The sequence below is a fragment of the Phalacrocorax carbo genome, chromosome 1 (assembly GCF_963921805.1).
Source record: "Phalacrocorax carbo chromosome 1, bPhaCar2.1, whole genome shotgun sequence".
NCBI classification, from domain to species: Eukaryota; Metazoa; Chordata; class Aves; order Suliformes; family Phalacrocoracidae; genus Phalacrocorax; species Phalacrocorax carbo.
In genome coordinates this window covers 147,126,478-147,151,859 of record NC_087513.1, presented here as the reverse complement: position 1 = coordinate 147,151,859, position 25,382 = coordinate 147,126,478, and the positions used below count along the sequence as shown (strand labels likewise).

Sequence of the window (25,382 nt, the reverse complement as noted above, 5' to 3'; positions counted from 1 at the left end):
CTGGGTACATGGCAGTATTTCAGGGGTGGGGAGAGAGAGGTGGCACAGGGGAAGGGAAGGAGTGGGGTTGTTGGACATGGGGGAAGCAGGGGTCAGAGCATGCCTGGGATTTTTCTTTGTATCCCAAAGGGACTGAACGTTAAGGTGCTCAGTGGTAGCTCAAGGAACAGGGTGGAAAAGAAATGCAAAGCCAGTGCTAGAGAAGTGGTCATTACCTGACAAGTCTTTCCCATGTAGTTCCTGTCATGGAGGATAACATGCACTAGAGAAATAGGGACAGGTTCACATCTAACCAGTCATTTGATAAACCCCTTGCAAGTGCACGTGCTGCCTCAAATGAAGAGCGCAGATTTGCCCACATATTAGGTTGTGGACAGCCTCTGAGTTTTTCCAGTGTAATGATCATACCAAGTATATTCAGACCAAGGCAGAAGCCCAGCCTGTCCCCTGGCTGCCTGACCACCTGCTTGTTCCTCTGTCAGGTATGTTCCTGAGCAGTGTGTGTGTTTCCGTGTTGGAGGGAAGCATGTAACACAAGTATTTATTTATTCTACCTGTGTTTGCAGTGATGTCTGGAAAATAGTCCAGATGCCTGGAAAACCATTTTAGATAAAGCTAAGATAATAAGTCTAGAGTTTATGTTTCCACTGTGAGATGTATATTCTCTTATATTTCAGCACCACAGCATTGTCCCCGGTGACCTGTATTTTAAGTCTCAGAGGCAACGGAAGTGTGTAAACACCTTGGACATGTGTAGCACAATGCCATATTATGGGAGAAGGGGACACAGCTAAAAGGAAAAGCAATTTTGGTTTTTAAAAAGCTTCTCCAATTTAGTTCAACATCTGCTAATGCCTTCCAAACACCCTTATTGTGATGTTTGAGAATTATTTTTATTATGGAGAAATTGGTAAGATCATTTAAGAGACTAAGCTTCCTTTAGTTCCTCCCTATTCAACAATATGCTGGACAGCAGATAATGTTTAAAGTTCTTTTTAGCAAAGACATAAGGTCTCTTGTCACAGCCCTGGGAAGCAGCTGCTTCTGTTAGGGATTCCAACAAGTCAGTACCCTAAAAATCTACTTAAACCAGCGTTGGTGACATGCCTTTTCTTCTGTTGCCCTACCCTTTCTCACTAAACCTGAGCTACTTGGTTCCTAAATTCTTTCGAGCCTAAATCTGAAGTTTCTCTAAGTGTCTGGAAACTCTTGGCAGGGAATAAATGTTCCCCATTCTCCTGCAAATGCTTAGTGATCGTGGACACGGATCCAAATTATTTTGAATGTGGTTGGCCTTGGAGTGCCTGGGAAAGGAAGAAGAGTCAAGAAGTACCTACAGCATGAAACTGTTCCTCTCACATACACAAACGGTGATGCACACAAGCATGCCACTTGCAGTACAGAGATAGGAGACCGTGTGGCACCCCTGATTTCTCTTGCTGTCCCTGCCTATCACAGGAGACTGGCATCCCTAACTGACACCCTCACAGAGCTGTCAAGGCACAGAGTGCTGTGTTAACACAAATGGCACGGAGCACACTGGCATCCAAACAAGTCTGAAGACTGGGCCAGTTTGCCTTCAGCAGCTGAAACCATTCTGCATGTATTTAATATATAATTAAACCTTCTTTTCCCATCAGGTGATCTGACCTCAGCATATAACTTTACTTGCAAGGCGAGAAGTTGGTGAGGTGGGACAAATAATGTAATAATGGGCAGAAACATTCTACATGTAAGTGTATTATTAGAAATAAACTGAGTCCCTTCTCCAAAGGGGAAACCCTAGCTTTCCTTAGGATCCTTGTTTCATGCACTGTGCATCCCGTGCTTGAGTCCATAAATGTTTCCCTGTGATCAGCCACCATCTGCAGATCTGTGTCCCCGACTGCCAATCATTCCTGCGTTTCTTGCAGAGATCACACCAAGGACACACGCCTGCAGTCAGTGTAGCTGGAACAGTGCTCTCTTCCTCAGCCAGCTACTATTTCATGTGTATTAAGGCACCGGAGCCTGTGGTTTGGCATCAGCAACCACAGCACAAACATTCTACTATCACAGCATTAGAAGTTGTCTAATCGACACAAAAATGGTTACCTAAGCCAGGCACAGCAATCTCCTGGTTAGTAGTGATGACCCATTCGTGCGCTGGCCCCCCTCCCTGGTTTATTATAGCACCTGTGGGTCAGAGCAAGCTCTTCACAGGGCTTTCCCTACACAATAACTCTGTAGCTGCTGCTCATCACCCCTACTCTAGATCTTGATGCAATTTCACAACTCTGTGGCACCAGAGACCTCAGCTGGGGAGGACTGAGGCAAAGAACAGCTGTCTCCCTTCTGGTACATCAGCAGCACCATTTCTTTGCCAGGAACTATCACCATCAAGTAAGGGTTAAAAAAACACTGCTGAAATGCCCTTCATGGCCAGAGCCTTCTGTGTGCATCCTTCTGAAATAACATCACAGTCCAAAACAGGAACAGCTCATTCTCTGGTGTAGCATCCATGCCTGGGCAGCAACTGGAGAGGACACAAGGGAGAAAATGCTGAATCAGAAGTATTTTATTTTTGGTAGTTTAATAATGGACTAGGAACGTCTGTGAACAGGAATTGAGGAAAGACAAACACGTCTTTCCACAGCATGTGGTGAAACAGTTCCTTAGGTAGTTCATACCGGTGATGCTTTGAAGTTCTAGCCACCCTCCCAAAACTCCTTGTGTGGACTTGCATATAGAACTGTGAAACAAATGTGTGCTTTCGGGCAAGTTTGGTTTGTCTGGGTATCCACACCCACATATATAAGCCAGAGTAAATCCTACAGTGAGAAGTGGGCAGAGGTCTGACTTGCCAGAGCTGCGAATGAGTGGCAGAACTAAAAGCGTCAGGTCCTCTGAGTCCTAAGGCTGCTTCTCAGCCAAAAAAAAGGGCAAAGCGCTAACACAACTACCTTAATTTCAGTTCCCCCGTTAGTTCACTGCTTTCTCCATGCAGGTATACAAAGTGCATCTGCGGATGTACATATTCCTGTATTTTTGCAGATACGTTCTTTGTCTTTAGAAGATGGCATGCCCCAGCAAGCTCCTTGGTTTACAACATCCTTCCTCTGGCCAGAAGGAGTTACTGCAGCTTCCACAGGCCATGCCAGGGCAGAGCAAATTTTTTGTCACATTGGCACGAGGCAGTGGGGCTGAGAGCTACTACAGGATAGTTTGATAGCATGAAAATGCTTCTGAAAATGGTTTTTTGTTGAGGTCCTGAGTCCTGTTTCTGGAGAACATAAGCCCTTCTGAGAAAAGCTACTGTGTCCTTCAGAATACTTAATCTGTATCACAAATGGATCAACTCACCTACAACACCACTGTGAGTACAACCTTGCAAAAAGCAGCAGAGAAATGTCAATACTTTACTCAGATAAATGGTTCCAACAGGAGAAAGTTAGTTTGCTCAGTGCAGTTTATTTACAATCTGAACATTCACAGCATTGCGAACGTCTACTTGATCAATGAAGGAAGAAATCAACTCTGTAATTACACAAACTTGTACCAACCTCCCTGTTCCCAGTAACTCTTAAACCTGTGGCTAATTTCAACCAAAGGAGGGAGACGGGCAGAGGCCTGGAAGAGATGCAGCTGTACGAGCTCCGTCAGCGTGAAGCTTGGCTGGGGGGAAGGGCTTTACTGTGAAGTCTGCCCTCATTTTTGCTCTTTGGTCTCTCAAATCTCAGCAATTTTCATGCTCTCACTTCTTGACCACTCTGCAGATATGTTGGACCAGCCAGCCTCAGCACGGAGGTGTTGGGAGGGAGTCCAGGACCACACTGGAAGGAGGGGAGGCAGGAGGCATTGCAGGAAGGGAAGACTGAAGATGTAAATGCTGCATGGGGATCTGGGGATGGGGGCTACAGGGAGGCTATTACAGTGAGGGGAGGCAGAGAGGGGAGCGGAGGCTATTACAGGTTTTGCTGGTTCTGCTGCCTGCAAAGTCCTCTGACATGTGAAAGGAATGTGAAGGTGCAAGACAACGGGAATTAATAAATAATCAGTAATACTCAGTGCTTTTCAGCTCCAAGTGTTTTATAAACATAAATGAACTTTCATGAGCTGTTGGAGAGGTATTTAAGCCGTATTCCATTTTCACAGATAAGGAGATGAAAGGTCTGGCTTAAGTCCAAAGTTTTCAAAAGCAGAAACTACTTTTTAAGAGCTCCCCTTGATGCTCAGCACCAGAACTCCAAAGGGATTGACTTCACAGTTGCCATCATTGTCAACTATATGCTGATTTCTTCTGCAAAGCTAGGTCTAAACCTGTGCATTCAAAAGCAGCAGTAGCTTCTGAAAATTCAGGCTCTGTTGGCTTGTTGGGTTTCCCAAAGTATTTAAGGAGAGACTGGTTCATAAGAGAAACAGATATGTAAAAACATTTTAATTTGTTACTGTTGCACCATGACAAGAATGGAAACAAAGACTTTGCGGGCTTAAGACACTTACAAAAAGGGCGAAGTAAAATAAAGATTAAAAGAAAAGACTTCCAAGTAAACCCATTCATCTGTGTAAATGGGAAGGGAAGCAGAGCATGTTTTCAAATCTTTCTACATCTCTCGTAAAGACTAGGCAGATGGTTTGGGTGCATTTCTGTAAGTGTGTGATGAATATTTTATTCTTGAAAGGAATAGAAAACATGGACGTGTATGTAGTTACCAGCTTCGCTGAAGTGAAGGAGAAACAACTCAGGGCTTCATTAGAAACCATGTGAATTATTAGTCCAGAGAAGAAGAAAAAAAATTTTGTTTATAGCAGTATAATAAAAAAAGGAAGAGAAAGTTATAGTTATTTTCTTTGGAATTATTCATTCCCAATTTTAATTGTTCTGTGGTCATGTTTGTTTCTTGTTGCCTACCTGCAAAAACATGGGTGGTGAAAAAGCCTCCAAATTCTGTAGAAATGGAGGGTGACACGTTTAAACTAGCCAGCAGCCAAAACAGGAGGGAATCACAGAGCTTTCACACAGAATATAGCAGCCAGGTAGAAGCAGAAATGCAGTACTGATCAAAGAGAGCAGGTTCAAACCCAGCATGTGCAGCACAGTTCCTACCCAGCAATATCAGCAACGTGCCGAGTACAGTCTCAGCATAACCCCAAGTGTCGGAGCAGATCAGTGGGAAGATGTAAGAATCACAACAGAGATGCTCCTTTGGGGATCCTCAGTGCATAAAATAGAATAAAAAATTGCCAGAAAACATTATCTCAAAGGGTACCTCAAAGGCACTCGCATACACATTTTAAAACTTGTCTCAAAGTGCTGACACTTCTGTGACCATCAGGTTTGTGCTGTGACACAGTTTTGCCATACTTGCAGCTGCAGCTCCCCATGGGTGGTTTCAGATCCTCAGGAGGTGAGCAGAAACGGTGGTTCCTCCCTACGCCTTCTGCCGCACTGCTGTGCTCAGCCCCGGCACCACTGGCAGCGCCGGCAGCGCTGGCAGCCCAGGTACGCTCACTCCAGGGCTGCTTGGGTGGTAATGTGGCGATGGGCTCTATGGTGGGAGATGCTGACTCCTCCACAGCTGCCAAACAAGTGGGCAGGATTTGCAGAAATGGAAAGCAGTAGAGTTTTATGCGGCTTCAAGCTGGTTGTAGGGTCCCTGTGTGCACAGGGCTATGAGAAATCCCATGGAACAGGAGTATGGCATCAGACCCTGCTGCGTATAGGCAGGACAGAGACTGTAAAAACTTTAATGAGACTATATTCTTTCATGTCTTTCTGTTCTGCAACTCTTGTGTGCTTTGAGCCATCTCTGACTGAGAAAAAAGCACGGTTATTTCATGATTTCAAAAAGGTTTTACTGTCTCCACGGATGATATTCCAGGGGATGGATGTTCAAAGGAAAAACAGGGTAAGCACCCAAAGGAAATCTTTAGAACAACAAGAACCTCTGGCTCCAAGTGCAGCAAAGTGGAAATTCTGCCAGCTTTCTAGGCCACGCTTTTAGCGAAGGCGGATGGCACCCATATCGAGCAAAAGACAGCTATGGCAGAAATACCACTGCCCGTCTTTATAAGGAAACAAGAAGGGGCACTATAAACAATGCTGGCATACTTTTGGAGGTGGTTTGGGTTCGGGTTTTTTTTTCCCCCAAATCACTTAGCTATTGCTGAACTCCTGACGACTTTTTGATCTTGGAAGATGAATTAGTATGGGGATTTTGGTTCAGGAAACAGCCCTGGAGGAAGTTGCTGCTAACAGTGGCCACTCCACTTCAGGCTTCCTTTGAGACTGCCTAGCACGAGCGAATGCCAGCAGCTAGGCTTTCAGTAGTGTCTTAGTGTAGCAATACCTTTTTTTCTATCAAGGTCATTTTGCTTTTGCTGCTGAAACACCACTGCTGTACAGAAAATTGCAATTAGAAAATGGGTAGGTCAGACCCCCTGTTTAGGAGGTTTTGTCCTTTCTGCTCTGGGCTTTTCACCTTGTAACAGGTTGCGGAGCCTTTGCACCTTTACATCTGAGTCTGCCACCTTTGTTCTTGGCACTGTTACTTTGCTCTGTCGTTCAAGATCCTGTACCACCAAGTTTAACTCACTACATTCCAAAAGGTATCAAAACCACTGGCTTCTTGCTTCATCCTCCTTAAAGAGTGACAATGCATTCTGGAAGGCCAGCTCTTCCATTCCTACTACACTATAGCGACTATATCGTGCCAAAAATAAATGGTACTCTTGGAATGCAGTTTCTTATATGGGGCTGGGCATTCCTCTCCTTTTGAACCAGAATAATTTTAGTGTCTTATTTCAATGTCAAACTGGGTAATATATAAAAGTCCTGAGAGGATGGGGTCTATCCACAGCTATGTCTTTGAGAATTGAAATGCCTGTGATACAAGGGGTCAGGCCCCTGGAGGATGGATGGGGAGGGTGTCCTCACAGTAATATGAGAAGTACCTTCTGCTTTCCATCATTCCGGTAGTCATCAACAGCGTTTCCTCTAGGCTTCCTGGGGTTGTTACCAATGGGGCTGAGCAAGCTGTGATGAAAAGAGGTCTTCTGCACCTACCAAAGGTGGAGAGGAAAGCAGGTGTGACTCAAACCTGGTAGAGCACAGGAGCGTTATTAAGCACTGGAGAGGGTCCTGTCAAGTGATTGGCAGAGGAAGCCGTGGTCACACTCCTCAGCTGTGCTTTGCAAGCAGTGACCATGAAGCCCCTGCCTCAGTTTCCCCTTTATCGCCTGCATGCTCTGCAGGGATTTGCTGTATGTTAGCGTAGGGCTAAAGGACTGTTTTTTCCTCCAGTGTTTTGGAAAACTGGAAGTTGAGGGAGACAAGAGAAAAGTTGGAGAATTACTGCCTTAAACCGCATGCATGTATTATTTTAATTACGTGCCCTGAGAGGGGCTGTATTCTTAGGAAGTGTTTGTCAAACACCTTGAAATATGATAGCCCTTCCAGTGTCACAGTAACCGTGTGGTTCCCAGAAGAGGTTTGGCAGTCCTAAATTGCAGAAGTGGGTTTTGCAACTGGAAGTCAGGGAGCAATGCTGGAAGTAAAACAAGAAGTGGAATCAGCAGCAAAAACATTTTGGATGGTTCTGACCTAAATAGTTCACCAAAAAACCTAGTACTTGAATGAATTCAGCCAGTCGAAATAAAAAATGCACATTATAATGTTGTTGACAGGAAAAAATCCATGAAATATTGCTGCATAAAATTGTGATTCAAGACCTCTACTGTGTTTTTACAGTGTTACCTATAACGTAATCACACTTGCTCCTGACAGCGTATTATATCTTCTTATATCTTCATTATTGCACAGGCATGAATTTAATCAGAGATAATAAGTGAAACCTCTGGAAGTAATTACAGGTCATAACAGTTTTGTTACTTTACTAGAGCAGGCAGAAAGACAAAAACATGTGGACCCATAAACATTAACTGGCTTTTGCAATCCAGTCATTACAGGACAAAGATGATGAAGATGAAACGACTTGGAAATGTAGCTGAGAATGCTACAGCAGTTCTTGGTGTGGAAGACCTCAACTACCTTTGCCATCTCCTGGATCCTTTCAAACCCAAATGTGTTTGAATCTATTTAAAAGATCTAAGCTTAAGAATTGCTTTTGCAGATTCCTGTGATCTGATGTGTCTGGCAGGAGGGGTCTTTGCAGCATGGCTTCAATGGAGGCACGCTGCCAGGAGCTGGGAGCTGCGTGTGAATCACCATGATTTCCCTTTGGGCCCTCTTGTTTCTGCCAAATTTGAAGTGGACTTTCTGCAAGTGAGAAGCAGACATGGCCCCTTTCCAACAGGACAGTATCTGGGAGGGTGTCTGACATGAAAAACCTTGCAGGGTCTTTCAACGCATCTTTAAAAATCCCCTGTTGTAGGGGATTCCTTGTAGTGAAGGAAGTCATTAGCTGGGCACAGGAGGCAGAGGGCATCTTACTTGGTTGCCTAATCTTTCTGATCCCAGAGTTACATTAGAAAGTAACTCCACCCTATATAAAATGATCCATCTCATACTGTTTCTAAAATGCCTCTAGTCCCTTGGTACACTATTCAGCAGAGTAAAAAACTTCCTGGTCAGCAGGATTTGCTTAGTATTTAATCTAACCTTTCCTTTTTGGGAAAAAAACCCCCCATCTCTCTAGCTGCTTTTAGTAAATTGCTTTTTTAAATGCAATAAATACATCATCTTCTTTGTGTTTAACACACCGATATTTGTAGGCAGCTATTTTGTGGTCCACTTCAGTTGCCACTTTCAGCCGAGGTACATATGTATCAGACCCATCCAATCGGAGCTCGCAAGTCAGCTTTAAACCCTTAATCATTTCTGTTGTTCTTTTCTTAAACTGTCTCCACTACATCGTTCAAGCACCAAAGTACCCTGAAATGAATATGATATATCAAGACTGGTCCCTTTGGACTTTTGTAGAGGGGTACTGTTATCTGCCTGGTCTGTGACGTGGATTTGTCTCCACAGTGCAGGAAATGCAATCCTATGTTACACAGAAAACCTGGCAGTCTTAGCAGTGGGGGATTTTGGATTTTGAGGGTCCCTTCAGGGGTGACCCTGTGCCTGGAGCAGTGTGCTGAGGGCTTAAGGCTGCTGCTGGGTGCTGACCAAGTGTGACACTGCAGCTGCTCCTTAGTTCGGTGTAGGTGAGAGAGAAGGTCTTTTCAAAATCCAGCCACGTATCAATATGGAGCATCTGAAGACTTGTGGCTTCGGTTCTTCAGAAAAATCCCTTCCCTGCTGTCAGAGTGATCCATGGTTTTCAGCCAGAGAACTGCGGACCTCCACATTGGCGGGTGGCTTCAAGGGGACATGCCACTAAGAAAAGCAAATGCATTGATGCCTCAAATGCATTGATGCCTGCTGACAACTGGCCTAAGGGAGGCTGAAGCTGTAGTGGAAAACTTTGGGGGCTGCAGAAAATAAAGGGTTGAAAACAGCAGCTGTTGATTAATCTCTGTGAGGTTTTTTTTTTTTGTCCCCTGGAATAAGTACATTTTAGTTATTTTTCCCAAGATGTGTTAGCCAGCAGTTTGAATTTCCAATGTTATATTCGTTAATGTGTATTATTTCCCTAGCACCCTACACATTATTTCTCTGCAGTCACTTCTGCCTCTAGTATGTCCAAACTGGGGATCATCTGGGAATTTCATCAACTGTGTCTTGGGAATTGAATTAGCTCACTGATTAGGGCTTTTTCAGACACTAATAAAGACACAAGATAAAGACTCAGAACTAGAAACATGGAGATGATTGGACTGTGCACCTGCAGAACGCCAGCCAAATTCCATCTAATTTCCTGTTCTAAGTATAAATAAATTAAGCTCCATCTTTAGGCTCTCATTTCATGATAAATGCAAACAATCTCCCTACAGTCTCCTGCCTGAAAGATCAGTCTGTTTTCTTCCCCCAGCCCAGCACATGCAATTTCACCTTAGTTTTCCTGCAGTCACAACATGACTAAAGAACTAACCTATCCAAAAAACTAAGTAAAAGTCAGTTTTCAACTAGTTTAGTCAATGCAATTCACTACAGGAGGTCTGGATGGGGGGGAGCACGGACAAGCTGTTCTGGTGGCAGCCCATACGTGTGTCAGCTTCAGCTATGGAAGGCTCGGAGCCTATCCCAGAGCATTGCACACCCTCCTTAGTATGTTCCAGCATTACCAGCCCCCGCTGATGTAGGCTCAGAGGGTTCGCTACCCTCCGCAGAGGGCCAGGCAGGCAGGAGGCCCAGACCACCACGACTGCCTGTCTCCTGCCCACGGAGGCATCGTATGTTTTATGTATGTGAGGAATCTGTCTTCCCCAAGCATGTCGGCGACATGCAGAATAAAAATTGCATGTCCTTGATGGGTGAAAAAGATGAAGCTGTGTGAAGTTAAAGGGCATGCCCAGGGCTGGGAGGGCAGTCAGTGACAAAAGCCTCCCCCCTGCACCCTGTGCAGCTTGTACTCCATCTCACGATGCTCAGGGTCTCTGCAGTTTATGACACTCTCCACGAAACTGCTGTTTATTCCAGGTACAATGGATGCTATGTTCTAACGTATTCTGAACAGCAGACTCCCTGCCTTGTGCTATTTGGGAATGGTACATAAATAACCCAAACAGTCATTTCAGAGCGCATGTTAAGGGTGGCATAAGGCCAGAAACCTCTTTTTCTTTCAGTTCTTTCCTTTCAAATACATCTTCATTTTTTCTAAATCTATTTTTCTCCTGCCTGCTAACCTTAAGTACCTTCAGGCAATTGAGTAAGATAGTCCTATCTTTTCTAGACTGTATCTGAGAACATATAAAAAGGTGGGTAACTTCTCACAGCGCCCTGGGTTTTTGTCTAATAATCTACTAGATTCCTGTCCTCTCTGGTTTTGTTTACCTCTCTATACACCAGTGTTACAAAACCATTGCCTCACAGGAGATTCCAGAAGATCCTCAGATCACCCAAATCCTGTTCAAACTGGCTGTGGAAATAGCCAGTACATCACTGCAGGTCTTTCTCCATGAACATAAACCTTTCATTAGCTGTTGCCAAAGACTATACGGTTAGCAGGTAGAGGCTGCGCCGTTTGGTGATGAGGCATATATGCGTGGGATCTTTTTTATTTGCTGGGTTTGGATGAAATAATACAATAAGCACATTCAACTTCTTTCTGCGAGCCTTTCTGACCTTGAGGTTATCAGCGCCTGTTTCGGTGCTGAAGCGGCTGTGTTACTGCTTCCTCGTGCTTGTGGCTGCCTGTCTGTCTGAGGCTAGGAGCCGTACAGAAAAGCCAGAGGAAGTGGGTGTGTGAAGCGTCCTCAGCCGTGCCACAGCCAAGGCCAGGGACCGTTCGAAATACTTGGCCTGGCGGCATATGGGACGTGGTGCGCACCGAATGCTTCATGCTGAAGTGGCTCCGTTGGGTTTGTGCGTCCTGCTGACTTCCACGGGGAGGGAGATGCCTGGGGGGCAGGAGTGAGGCTGGTGGTATCCTAAAGCTCACAGGCGTATTAGCAGCAAGCGCCTCTCTGCAGCCTCCTCGGGATGTCAGGGAATGGCGTGCACAACGCCACGTTGAGAAAGTACACTCCTACTTTTGGTAGATGTGAAGCGTTTATTACAATATATATTACAAAGTTCTCTGTTCTACTCTGTTGCCCTGGATCAGTTTTCCCTCTTCTCACCCACCCCCTTTTCCCCCATCTGAAGCCATTTCTCAGCGGCTCTTTGCTAATTACCTTCCACCGGTTCCATGTGTTGGAAAAGCTGCTTATTTTAAAAAGCACGAATGATACCATTTTCACTGAATGACTGTTGGGCCAGCGTGGATGTGGTTACAAAGCCCATGACTTTGAAGGAGAACTTTTGGTGGGGTTCAGCCAGAAACGTGTTTCAAGATGTAATTAACAGAGGCAGGTGTGCGTGACACCAGATCCCGAAACAAACTGCTTTACTCTTTTGTTAACTCAAAAGCACCTCAAAGGTCAGCAATCTGCTTGGTCCTCTCTGCAATTGCTTCTCAAATCAGTGTGCCTGAAAACCAAAGTTGAATATAAACAAACCACTCCAAAAACAATAACAGAAATTAATATTCAAATATCTGAAAAGGGAAGAAACGTTCACCCTCTCACTCCACCGAGCATTTGAACTTTCAAGACTTACATGTCTTCAGGATTGTTTTGGGGGCAGGGGAAACCTCTGAGCTATTCCTATCCTGAAAGAGCATTTTAAATAACTCCTTCTTACACTGCCATGAATTTTTAAATACATCGTTATGTGGTTGTCCATCATCTCCTCCCTTTAACAGCTTTTATTTTTATATCAGACAAGTAGTATGCTTGCATTCTATGTATGGAAATGAAATCATCGCTTTACACTGAAATTGTAAAGAACACGGATCGCACAGTGTTGACAAGATTGCTGCTGAGCATAGAATTTTGCCTGCTAAATGTTCCCACTGGCAGCTGAAAACCAGTCCACATGGTCACCTTCCAAATCCCAGCTAATAATTACTGCTGGCTGTGCTACGTAGCACACTGCAGCACCAGTCCCTTCCAAAGAGCTGGGAAGTTCACAACTTGCATAACAATAGTTTTGGGTAAAGCGAAGCTCAGGTCCATCTCCATCATCACAATTCTCTACTAAGAGGGATCTTTGCCCAAATTATGAGGATGTGATTTAACCCACAGCGACTGGGGTCTTTAATCCAAATGAAGAGTCTGTGAGGTTTAGCTGCCTGCTGCTGCAGTGGTTATAAAGAAATTATTTAATATTTGCTGTTAATTGGAAGCGGAACGTGACTGAAAGTACGCTGGTCATGTTTTAACGGCAATCTGAGTTACCGAAAATGTAAAATGCAGTGTCAGAGGACTGCCAACCCAAAGTGCTGCAACGGTGACCATTTGTGCAGGTTCACAAACGATCCTACCGACAGCTCAACTGCACGCACTGCCTGATTATTTCTTAAAGGAAAAAAAGGAAAAAAACCAACCCAAACCTTGTAAAATTAGGATTATGACTTTTCGGTTGAGATATGAAGTTTCAAGCACTGGCATTTAAAACATCCAAGTAAGTAGCTGTGGGCTCACGCTTTTAGCTGTGATCTAGAAGAGGGAAGCGGAGCTCCCCCCGCCGAAGTCAAGGAGCCCCTTCCCGCCACCTCCCGCTCCCCGCGGCGGGGCCGTGAGGCACAGACCCACGGGGGTGTGTGGGTGTGCACCCTTGGGGCACCCGCCGAGCGTGCCTGCACCGCCTGGGGGGATCTGGGGGTCCTGATCCGGGCGCTTCCCGCCCTAGAGGGGCACGGGGGGAGCCATGGGACCCGCCACGTGCTGCCTGCGGGGCCTGGGGAGACCCCCGGGGGGTGTGGGAGAACCTCCGAGAGGGACGGAGAACGGGCCCCCCGGCCCACTCCGGCCGGAGTGTCCTGTCGCGTCGCGTCGTCCCGTCTCGTCCCCCCGGCCAAGGCCGGCGGCGCGGCGCGGATCGCGGGGGCCGCCCCCGCCCGACGCCCCCGGCTCCGCGGAAAGGGCGGCCGCCACCGGGGCTCCGCCTCCCGCCCGCCCCTCCCCGGCGGCCGGGCCCGCACGGAGGGAGCCGGAGCCGGCGCCGCGTAGCCCGCGGGGGGCGATGTGACCCGGGCCGCCGGGGTGCGGAGCGGAGCGGAGCGGCGGCGGGAGCGGGGAACAGAGACCCTCCGAGCCGGGGAAAGATGTGGCTGAAGCCCGAGGAGGTGCTCCTGAAAAACGCTCTCAAGCTGTGGGTCACGCAGAAGAGCAGCGGCTATTTCATCCTGCAGCGGCGTCGGGGCCACGGAGACGGCGGCGGTCGCTTCACGGGTACCTGGTGGGGTGGGGGGGCTCGGCGGGGCCGGGCCGGGCGGCGGGTACCCCGTCCCCCCCCCACGCCTCCCCTCTGCCCCGCGGGGACTTGGCCGCGCCGGGGGGACGGGCAGCGGGGGGCGGGAGCGGGCTCTTTGTTCGGCCGGCGGCGGGGCCGCTGGGCTCGGCTCCGCTCGGCTCGGCTCGGCTCGGCTGGGCTCAGCTCGGGGCATAGCGCGGAGCGGAGAGGGCCGGGGCACGGGGCGGGCGGGGGGCGCCTTCGGCCCGCGGCATCGCGACTCCCCCGCCGTGGGGGCGGCCCCGGCTTCCCCCGAGTTGCCTCGGGAGCAGCTCCATGCTTCTTGTAGCCTTGAGCACCGCTAAAGCCACTTCTATTTTTATTTCTCTTCTCTCCCCTCCCGGTGGTTTAGCTTAAGCGTGACTAAGAGCAAGCCCGGAGCCCGTAAGCCGCCGTGCGGAGGAGCCGCGCCGGTGCCCGGGGTCGGTGGCGTCGGATGTGGGGAGCCGCCGGGGGGCTGGGGCCGGCCCCGCTCCGCGCAGGGAGGCGGAGGCGCCCGGGGGTGGGAGGTGAAGGGGTGCCGAGGGGCAGCCCGGCTGGCCTGTGCCCCCCCCCCCATTACCCCCGCCCCGTGTCCTCCACAGACCGGCCGCCGCCTGGGCTGGGGCTCCCCCACCCCCCCATTTGTATAATTGGAGTTACAGAAACGCGTATAGGATTCCTGACTTTTGGCTGATGTGTAGGTTATGGGGAAGGGTGTGTTACTTCAGTGTCGTGGAAAAGTGGATTCTGCCTCACTTTTGCCTTATACTGCGTCTCACGTGGCTGTAGATAAGACGCGTTGCATCCATGTGGCACTCGAGGTACGTGTAGTGAAGGATATATATGAAGAACAAGGAATCGCGCTCTGCCCTCGCAGCGGTATGGGTCTGCGAATAACTCCGGCGAGCAACGTTGCGTTATGCTGTGTTGACGTTGTGGAGTCAACCGCGTAAGGGATTTGGGCCAAACACTTGGTCCAAAGGCATCAGCAACTGGATTCAAACAAACAGTACTTTGGAGAAATGACATGGTTTATCACTGTAATTCTTACTTAAAAGCAGACGAGGCTGTTTTTTACCTTTTAAAAATCATAATTTTTAATGGTGATTTGTATATTTGAAAGAATAGTCAGGTATTTTCAAAAGCAATATCTTCTAGGCAGTTGAAGAAGCTACGTTATCAGAACGTATTACGTTATTAAAACCTTTTGCTCCTGAACCATTGACACTCGCCAGTTGATAATACTGTTTTCTGCAGTATTTATTTATTTTTTTTTAAATCAGAGCTTGTCCTGGCTGTGAAGTCATAAAGGAGCACAAAACTTGATTGTGGCTGGGTGGATCCCATGTTATCAAGGTATTACTAGCGAAATGCTAGCTGTGATAAGGGTAATGGAAGTTTTGCCATCAAGTTTAACAGCCGTCTACCTTCATATTTTCCCCTGCCCCCTATGTGGCAGTCAGAGGCCACTCTTTTGTGATTGTAAGGACTATGTGGATTAATTTTCAGAGTTAAAAATAGCCGTTTACAGCTGCTTGATTTAGATCCAGGACAACCATGAGGTCCAGGTCCACAAATGTTAACTCCTCGCGCCTGACCTTTGTGCGGCAGAAATTTGCAAGCTTGTACCAAACAGGCTGCTCTTTTCTCTGGTTAAGTTTTAGGTGAATCATTTTGCTGAATCTACGGTGCACGGGCTTGCATGAATCTCTCTTGGCTGGCAAAGGAAAGCCGCTCCTGTCTCAGACAATGTTTTCCAAGGGAACTGTAAATTCTGACAGTCTCTTAAACCATTTGGAAATGTTGGTATTTAAAAGGACTGAGAAATTAAAGTCCTATAAACAAACAGCAAGCGTGGTGGAGCATTGAGCATAGCTGGAGTTAGATGGATAGCTTAATTTTTTTTCAGTTTTCACTTGGGATGAGCAAAATGGAGACCTGTACTGAGAAACAGTTGGGCTTTGCTGCTTGCTCTGCTTTCGGTGCAAAGCTTGCCTCCTAATTCTTGCTTTACATGACTATAGAGACTCTTTATTAGTACCCACCTTTTCCAAACCGACAGATACAAAGGGCAGTTAAGCACTACCATATTTCAGAGTAAGGTGTACCAAACTGTAGAGCCATAAGTTAGAAGATTTTGTTTGTTTTACTGGGAAGCAGAGCTTAAGCAAGAACAATACCTGCATCTGTTTATTTTTCCCTTTAGTAAATTGAGCCCTGGCCAATTGTGGTTACGTTGGATGAAAAGGTAGAAGTTTCAAAGACGTGAAGATCCTGTACACGAAAACAGGTGCCGTGGTAAAAGAGAATCTCAGAGCTGCTCTAGTGAGGAGGAGGAAGAGGCTGCGTATCCTCAGGCTTAGGTCTATGTGGGATCAGCGGAACAAAACCCCCAGAAGACTAGATTTCATAAGTAAAGACAGCAGATGGGGCAGCGGACCACCCGTGACATAATTTGCTTTAAACAGGGTGGAAGGGTGCGGTGCCTGAGCTGCCCCTCTGTGTGTTACTACAACGTGGTATTTGCACTGAGCCTACGTGAAGACATCTGTTTTATGGCCCTATTCCCATATTTGTGTGGTTTTTTTTTTTTTTTTTTTTTTTTTTTTTCTTCTGGGACACTTCTCTCTCCTTACCAGGGCATTTTATCCGTTACATAAGAGTAAGTTAGCACAGCTGGAGGGTGTATTTTGTGTGGATTTAATTCTTGAAGCATGGACTAGAGAAGATCTCTCACACAAAAGTGCTTTTCTTCTCTATCTACGTTTCTTTGAGTACTGTGTTTCAGTCAGACTCTGAGCAGATGTTTGTGAGAGACTATATTTACTGCTGTTATTTAATTTGCGTCCTAGGGCAGTTACTGAAAGCACGCTGGGCTTGCAAGCAGTCGGTACAAAAAAATGATGGAGGCTGTGTTTAACTCTTCATTACCTGACCAGTGTCGTTCTGGTTTCTGTCTTCCTGAGGGCCATGCTTTTCAAGTGAATGTTTAACTGGATCTCTACTTCAGAGCTCTGTTAAATCAGAGACTTAAGAAGGAAATTGGTAATATTTTGGAAATAATTTACAGAAATGGAATTAAAATTTTTAAACTAATAACTAATTTTAAAACTAATTCTAAGTTATAGATTTAAAAAAAATTTTATTTAGCTCAGCAATTCCTGTTCTTTCGGGTTTGTTTTTCTTTTTTTTTTTTTGCCCCCTAACTGGAGACCTCTTTAGTTATCCCTACAAAAAGATTTGTAATGTAGCATGATTATAGGTCAAAGTTGGTTGGATTTGGTACTTGCCGGCATCTTTGGTTCTGAGGTTACATATTAATGATAAGCTTAAGGTGCCATCAGTAGTCAGAAATACTGCCAAATCCCTTACGGCAGAATAGTGCAAGATGGTTTAGGCTGTAAGTGAATCACTACTTTCATTTTTATTAGGGGATGTTGAAAGCTTCATTCATCTTCCTGTTTGATTAGATTAGTTCTGTGCATTTTGACAGCAAAACTGCTTGTTCTGGGAGGTGTTGGGAATGACTTCCTCATGGGCACTGGACTGAGAGTAGGTTTTTACTCTTCTCAAGCAGCTAGCTTTGCAGTTGGTGTTTACACAGTACTTCACACTGCACACTCTTAGTATATAAAAACCCACTTAGGATTCTTTTAAATACACGTGAATTTTCCATTTTCTAAATAAGGTTAAATAGAACTTTAAAACAAACTCTCTTTCAAGCAGCATTTTGTCTTTACTTTTTGAGGTACAGAGCTGCTTCCACTTCTTGCTTGAAGTAGATCAATAAAAGATTATGTTTTGTTCCTGTTTTACCTGTGTTTTTAATTTAGTTATGGTATTTCCCCTTACTATTCTTCCAGCCTCCATTTTCAGCTCAGGGCAGTTTCCAAGCTGGATGTGGTCTTATATTATTTGCAACTCGCAGAGGATGAACGTTTTGAAAAGAAATTAATTTCTCCTTCAGCTCATGTAAACCTGTATGGTTCACAGCTTTAAATATAAGGTAATACATTTGCAAAAAAGAAGCATCTTCAGTATATGAAACTGAACCATGTTATTCCTCTAATAATAAAAAAAAAATGTGGTAAGCACAGTAAATACACTTCCTTGAGCTGTATGCCTGCAATTGAGAAAACTCCTGTCATAGGATTTTATTTTTTTTCTTTAAAATAAAATTGTTGCAAGGTGATAGCTTTCAGACTAATCTATAGAGCACCTCTTGGTTGTGAATGGAGATATGACTAGTTACATGATAAGAGCTCACTGCCAGGCAAAGGGAAAATAAGGATTTTCATTTTTTGATGTGTACAGAAAAATGGCTGTTGACAAGCTCCATGCCCTTTTTATGGAAATTAAGAACATAAAAGATCTTTTGCTGTTCTTTCATACTCTCCAGTCCAAACAGTACTGTAATCATTATAAATAAATCAGCTTTCAGTAGCCCTGTGCATCTCCTAAAGTCTGGGTAAATAAGAAAGGACCACAGAGGTTGAGTGTTTCTGTGATTCGGATAGGGAGTCCATCTAGATTGCACCTGTTCATTACATTGTGGCAGGAGAAGGTCAAAAATACGGTGAAGGCTTGGAATTTTAGTAGAGAATGCCAATGGATATCCCCATAAACTTTTTCACCTTTTGGAGGGAAGAAAGGCAAAATGAGTAGCATATTAAAAGTTCTGTCCCAATAGAGTGTTTGAAAAAGCCTGCCTTTTTGTCTTAAAATATGTCCGAGATTCCAAAACGAGTTACCAATAGATAAAGGCTGAATCTGAGCCCTAATTAAAAAACACAAAACAAACAAAAAACACCCCCCCCAAAAAAAAACCCCAGCCCCCAAACCTCAAAAAAAACCCCCCAAAAGCCAGCAATGAGTACTTTCATTTTAAGTGCAGCAGATTGAAGAGAGGAAGGCGCCACAATAATTATGTTAATAAAGGATATTGGTAGTGCTCACTGTCTGTATTAATGGTTTTGTTTTTTTAAGGAAGAGCTTTCTCTCTGAAGCCTTGCACAAGGAGAGGGGGAAATCCAAATACTTTACTGAAAGCTTGGACTCTTGTCAAAATGTTGTCTAGCCTTGCCCACAGCTGGAATTCAGATCGGCAGGTTTTTTTCCCCTTCTGTTTTTTTTCCCTCTTTACTTTACTTTAACATTTTTTTTAAGGAGAAGGCATGTTTGTAAGCTCTTTTCTGAGAGAGCATCCCTTCTCTGTCAGAGCATTTGACCGGGACATATGAGCTGGAAGGAGGGATAGCAACGGGAGGGCTGGGCTCCTACCTGCAAAGCCAAGCACTGCGACTTACAGAATCATAGAATCATTTAGGTTGGAAAAGACCTTTTAAGATCATCATGTCCAACTGTTAAACTAACACTACTAAGTCCACCACTAAACTGTGTCTGTAAGCACCCCATCTACAGGTCTTTCAAATACCTCCAGGGATGGTGACTCAACCGTTTCCTTGGGCAGCCTGTTGGAATGCTTGACAACCATTTTGGTGAAGAATTCTTTTTGTAATATCCAATCTAAACCTATCCTGGCACAACTTGAGCCCATTTCCTCGTGTCGTTTTGCGTGTTACTTGGGAGGAGTAACACCCACCTCGCTACAACCTCCTTTCAGGTAGTTGTAGAGCGCAATAAGGTCTCCCCTCAGTGTCCTTTTCTCCAGACTAAACAACCCCAGTTCCCTCAGCCGCTCCTCCTAATACTTGTGCTCTAGACCCTTCACCAGCTTTGTTGCCCTTTGGATGCGCTCCAGCACCTCGATGCCTTTCTTGTAGTGAGGGGTTGGAAACTGAACACAGTACTTGAGGTGTCGCCTCACCAGTGCCAAGCAGAAGAAGAGGAGGCTGAGGGGAGACCTTATCGCTCTCTACAACTACCTGAAAGGAGGTTGTAGTGAGGTGGGTGTTGGTCACTTTTCCCAAGTTACTAGCGATAGGACGAGGGGAAATGACCTTGAGCTGCGTCAGGGTTGGATATTAGGAAAAATGTCTTTACTGAAAGAGTGGTCAGGCATTGGAACAGGCTGCCCAGAGAGGTGGTGGAGTCTCCATCCCTGGAGATATTAAAAAAAACTTGTGGATGTGGCACTTCAGGACATGGTTTAGCAGGCGTGGGGGTGTTGGGTTAATGGTTGGACTTGATGATCTTAGAGGTCTTTTCCAACCTTAATGATTCTATGAGTACAGGGGACAGTCACTTCCTTAGTCCTGCTGGCCACACTATTTCTGATACAAGCCAGGATGCTGTTGGCCTTCTTGGCCACCTGGGCACACTGCTGGCTCACGTTCAGCCGGCTGTCAACCAGCACCCTCAGGTCCTTCTCTGTCATGCAGCTTTCCAGCCACATTTCCCCAAGCCTGTAGCATGGCATGGGGTTGTTGTGACCCAAGTGCAGGACCTGGCATGTGGCCTTATTAAACCTCATACAGCTGGCCTTGGCCCATCGATCCAGCCTGTCCAGACCCCTCTGCAGTGCCTTCCTATCCTCAAGCAGATTGACTCTCCTGCCCAACTTGGTGTTATCTGCAAACTGAATGAGGATGCACTCAATCCCCTCATCCAGATCACTGATAAAGATACTAAACAAGACTAAACAAGCCTGGCCCCAATTATAAGCCCTGGGGAACACTACTTGCGACCAGCTGCCAACTGGATTGAACGCCATTCATCACAACTCTTTGGGCCTGGCTGCCCATTGAAGAGTACACCTTAAGCCATGAGCAGCCATTTTTTCCAGGAGAATGCTGCGGGAAACAGTGTCAAAGGCTTTACTAAAGCCTAGGTAGACAACATCTACAGCCTTTCCCTTGTCCACTAAGCAGGTCACCTTGTCCTAGGAGATCAGGTTAGTCAAGCAGGATCTGCCTTCATAAACCCATGGGGACTGGGCCTGATCACCTAGTTGCCCTGTACATGCCACATGATGGCACTCAAGTTGATCTGCTCCTTAACCTTGCCCAGCACCAAGGTCAGACTGACAGGCCTGTAGTTCCCCAGATCCTCTTTCCGGCCCTTCTTGTAGATGAGTGTCACATTGGCTAACTTCCAGTGAACTGGGACCTCCCTGGTTAGCCAGGGCTGCCGATAAATGATTGAAAGTGGTTTGGTGAGCACTTCTGCCAGCTCCTTCACTATGCTTGGGTGGATCTCATCCAACCCCATAGACTTATGTGTGTCCAAGTTGGATAGCAGGTTGCTAACATTTCCCTTTGGATTATGGGTCTTCATTCTGCTCCCTGTCTTCAAGTGCAGGGGGCTGGGTACCCTGAGAACAGCTGGTCTTATTCCTGACCCCCAAGCCTCCTGAACTGTGCGTGCTGCTCTGGCTCCCTCTGCTTGCCTTTCTGGGATGGGTTTCCTGCTCCTAAGGCACAGATGAGATGGGTAAGGCAAAATGCAGGTGCTGTGTTGAATTGCTAATGTTGTGTTAAATACTAATATTAAAGGTGAGGATGTACCTGTGCATGGAGATGTCAGGCTGGGTTGTGTCTCCTTAGAGAGTGACCGCCAGCTTGTGTAACACTAATCCAGTGAATAGGTATGATGGCGCTTTATTTTCCTATTGTGGAATAGAAAAAGTAGAAAAATCACAGAGTGGTTTGGGTTGGAAGGGACCTTCAAAGATCATCTAGTCCAAGCCCTCTGCCATGGGCAGGGACATCTTTCAGTAGATCAGGTTGCTCAGAGCCCCATCCAGCCTGACCTTGAACACTCCCAGGGATGGGGCATCCACATCTGAGCAACCTGCTCCAGTGTCTCACCACTGTTGTAGGAAAATACATCTTATAAAGTAGTTGAGCATGCCTGTGGTGGCATGGTTTACATGATGCTAGATCGGTCTCTTCAGCATTGTTTACAGCATCCACCGAAAATGAGGGAGACTTTTTTTATACTGCCACAAGTAGCACCACATGTCTGGGTAATTTACAGGACTGCAGCAGCAGCTTGTGTGTCCACATTCTTGTCCATTTCCAGGTGGAAAACAGTTTCACGTTATTTTCACTTGTAATGTGAGATCGAAGCATTTGGCTCTGCAACCTTTGGGGCTATAAAAATAGGCTCAGCCTGACCAGGGCTGATAGCAGAGGGCTGAGATAAACAGCTGCAAGAGCCCTGCCTGTGGGAGCATGCCTGCCTGGGGAAATAGCCTGAAGGGAAGTGCAGGTGAGGGGAAATAACCAGTGTCCCAGGGCTGCGGTGCTGTTTCTGCCATCCTGGGAGAGTGGGTGTGTGGTTCAGCTTGCTTCTCTTTCCCTGGTGTGGTCTCCTCATGCAGTGGTCTGATTCCAGAGCAAGATCTCAGCATCGCATCCAGGGATAAGGGACTCAGGGGAACCATGGGACACCAACCTTCACACTGAAATGCCCAGACTCCCTTTGTTTCTCATGTCCAGCCTCCCCAGAGCACCTGGACTAAGGAATAACGATTAAACAATTTGTTTCTACAGGCCAGATTGGAAAAAAAAAAAACAACCCAACAAAACCCAATTTACGTAGTGGCAGTGTTTGATCTGGCAAAGCCCATGTTGGAAGTAACGTAAGGGCTTGAATGTTGGTATTTCCCTGGGTGGATAAATGCTTGGAGCATTAGGTCTTTGCGCTGAAATCTAATGTTGTCTGTGTTTATCTTCAAGTGTGGTGAGCCCTTATCATTACAAAGGAAACACAGGCTTCCTACAGCCATCAGAGGAGTCCTCCTTCGTCGTTTTTCTTATGCACTTGCCCAAATAAGTTCTGCAACTTTCTTTTTTTTGTGGGGGAAGCCTAATAAGAAATACTCTCTCATGGGCACTGTATTGTATCAAAACCTATTTATATAGTTTTGCAGAATTCAGCAAAGACAGTGGCCAGTGTAAAGGCAAGGTGTTGAGCCGCTGTTGTTAGTGGCCTTGCATAACTGATGGTGCTCTTACCCAGGAAAAACGTGGATTTTAGGGAGGCCTGAGTGAAAGTAACAACCTGTTAAACATTTGAGTTGTTAACTGCTAGAGAAATCAGATAAAATCAAGCTGGTATGAAAGACCTAGAGATGCCCCTAAACATTTATGCTGGGGGCCACCACTGTCCAGCAGTAGCTTCACGATCGCTGTCCTGGGCTGTATCCTACCTTGGTGCATCTTGAAAGTCTCCACCCTAGCCTACAATTCCTGGTGCCTGTGGGATGAGCAGCAACTCTCTTGCTGGGCTGTAGGAGGTGAGGATGAAGACTGGTGGTGGTCCTCAGTATACCTCAGCTCCAGGTCTTGCCTTGGGCCAGCGCCAGGGTTGTGGTCAACAGTTAGGGCTCTTACATGGTGAGGTGGTTGAGGTCAGGTGGGAGCTAGCTTCATAACCCCCCATCCCTCTCTCAGCAAGAACATTGCTGCTAGGGGTGCTTCTGAGATGCCTCACAGAGCCCGGCAAGCAACCCCTGCTATTTGGTGCCATCCTGGGAGTGCCTTTTTGGCCGGCTGTTATCCTGGTTGATCATCTTTCTGCTGCGGCTGGGGAACGGGGACATCCATGTACCCTTCCCGTCTCTGCTGCTTGTTCAGCCGCCCCATTACTGCTTGCCATGGCTATTGTGAGACTAATTGTTTGCGAATCATTGCAAGACGGCAGAAACTATGTAAAGAAGTATAGTTAGGATTCAGGGTATGGAGTGCTTCTGTGCCTCAAGGAGCAGAGATGAATTCTGCTTTATTAAAGCTTTTTAGTTCAATTTTGCTGTCTTAAAAAAACCCCCAACTTTATTTTTATGATCAGCTGAATTGTTTGATTTGTTCTTTTCTCCCAGTTTGCATGCCTAAACAGCTTAGAGTGCCTCTTGTCGCTATTAACTCTTGCTGCGAAACTGCATCCTCTGGGAAGCAACCTGTGCTGTTAGCTCCTTCCGCTTCCCGGGAAGAGCTTTCTCCTTTCGGGTAAAGTATTCCCTTTGTCAGACTGCTGCTTTTGCTTCCTGGGCTAGTTTTCCTTTCAGCCTCCACCTTTCTGACGGAGGAGGAGAAGTAGCGAGCAGCACTGAAAAGCAGCAGTGAGCTCCTGAGGATGAATTCAGAGGCATGCTTTACGCTTCATGGCTTTGTCCTGGAGCAGGAGCCTGGCAAGATGGTGGGCTGTGGCTGTAATCATAAATCCCTCAACTTTGTTGGTTTGTCTTACAAAAATAACCTAGTCTGATCGGAAAAAAAAAGGTATGAGTATTTAAAACGGTGATTTTAGTGAGCATAGCCACCAAGTGCCCTTCAGCATGGCCCTGCAGAGCACCCACCGAGCACTCACTGCAGTCACTAGTGACCATGCGGTGCCACCACTTTTCTGACCTTCAGAAGTGCCTGCGGCTGAGACCAGCCTCAGCTTTGGAGGAGCTGAGCATCCTGGCAGATTGGTTTGGGTCCAGGTACTGTGGTGGTGGTCCTCTGCCTGTTTTCTCGGAAGGGCTTTATTTGGCAGATAACCTTAGAGGCAGGCCTTCTTGCACATCTGTCCAGCTGTGCTGGTCTCAGGTGCAATGGAAACCTCAAGTCTTTTGTTTTTTGAGTAGACCAAGGGGAAGTGGAAAGGCAGTTTTTGCTCTGCTTCAAACTTCTGCAGTAGTCAGTTTGCTTGTACAGTGGCAAAAGCTGTTCCCCAGGATGCTGGAGACACAGGCTGGACTCTCCTTCTGTGTGACCCCTTTGGTTTTGGGAGAGCAGGTGTAAGCGCTGGGTTTGGGAGGTTCAGGGCTGTGGCACATAGGTGGGAAGAGGTGCCTCCTTGTACCTCACATCTGGCCTGCTGCACCTCTGCTTTTTGAAGTGCCGTCAGAATTTCTTACCTAATTGCAGATACCACATGTTATTGTTTCTTTAAACTATATTGACCTTCAGTTCCCACTTTGTAATGAATTTATGAGTTCGCATTAAAACAAAAGATCCTGGCTGTGGAGACCAGATGTCTTATTTAAAAACAAAGTAAAACTACGAAGGGTAACGTTGCTCAGTATTGTGGTACTGCAGACTTCCTTGACACTTAGCCTCAGGTTTAACTCTGCTTTTTTTTTTTTTTGCACACCCCCCACCCCCCAAAAAAAAAAAAAGCAACAGCAGCTTTGGCCTTTTGTCATTTATTTTTTTCAGGATTTTATTAATTCATTGGTCCCAGATTCCTAAGCGATCAGTTGAAGCCCCTCTGCCTTGCAGCGTGGCTTAGCTGCTGAAGTGACCACCCCCATTAATGGGAAGGCATTTGAGTAGTTATAAAAATTTTCCCTTTAAGGCCTTTAATATATGATGGAAGTAGGCAGACATTGTCTTGCTCTAAGCAGAGGTGCCTTAATTCATGTGCTGTTGAGCCAGGCATAATTGTTAGTGCCTTGGACTCTCTCTTGAGTATTGTCCTAAAAGATGGAAATAATAAATAGTTTTCTGGTTCCAGTTTTTAGTTGAGTACAGCTTTAATCACCCTCTGCCCAGTGTCTCAGAAGTTTAAAAAGAATTCTTGAAATACCACGTGGATAATTAACACCGATCCGGGAAAGGAGCCTGCATTC

At 46.2% G+C, this 25,382-nt stretch overlaps 1 protein-coding gene across 2 annotated transcripts in view; it reads left to right on the top strand.

The window, feature by feature from the left end:
* Positions 1-13,526: 13,526 nt before the first annotated feature.
* Positions 13,527-25,382, top strand: part of TBC1D8 (TBC1 domain family member 8) — a 53,875-nt gene continuing 42,019 nt past the window's right edge. For both annotated transcript variants that reach the window (XM_064439001.1, XM_064438993.1), the window contains exon 1: positions 13,527-13,818. In XM_064439001.1, coding sequence (XP_064295071.1) covers positions 13,692-13,818 — 127 coding nt within the window. In that variant the 5' untranslated portion in view covers positions 13,527-13,691. The remainder of the gene's footprint in view (positions 13,819-25,382) is intronic.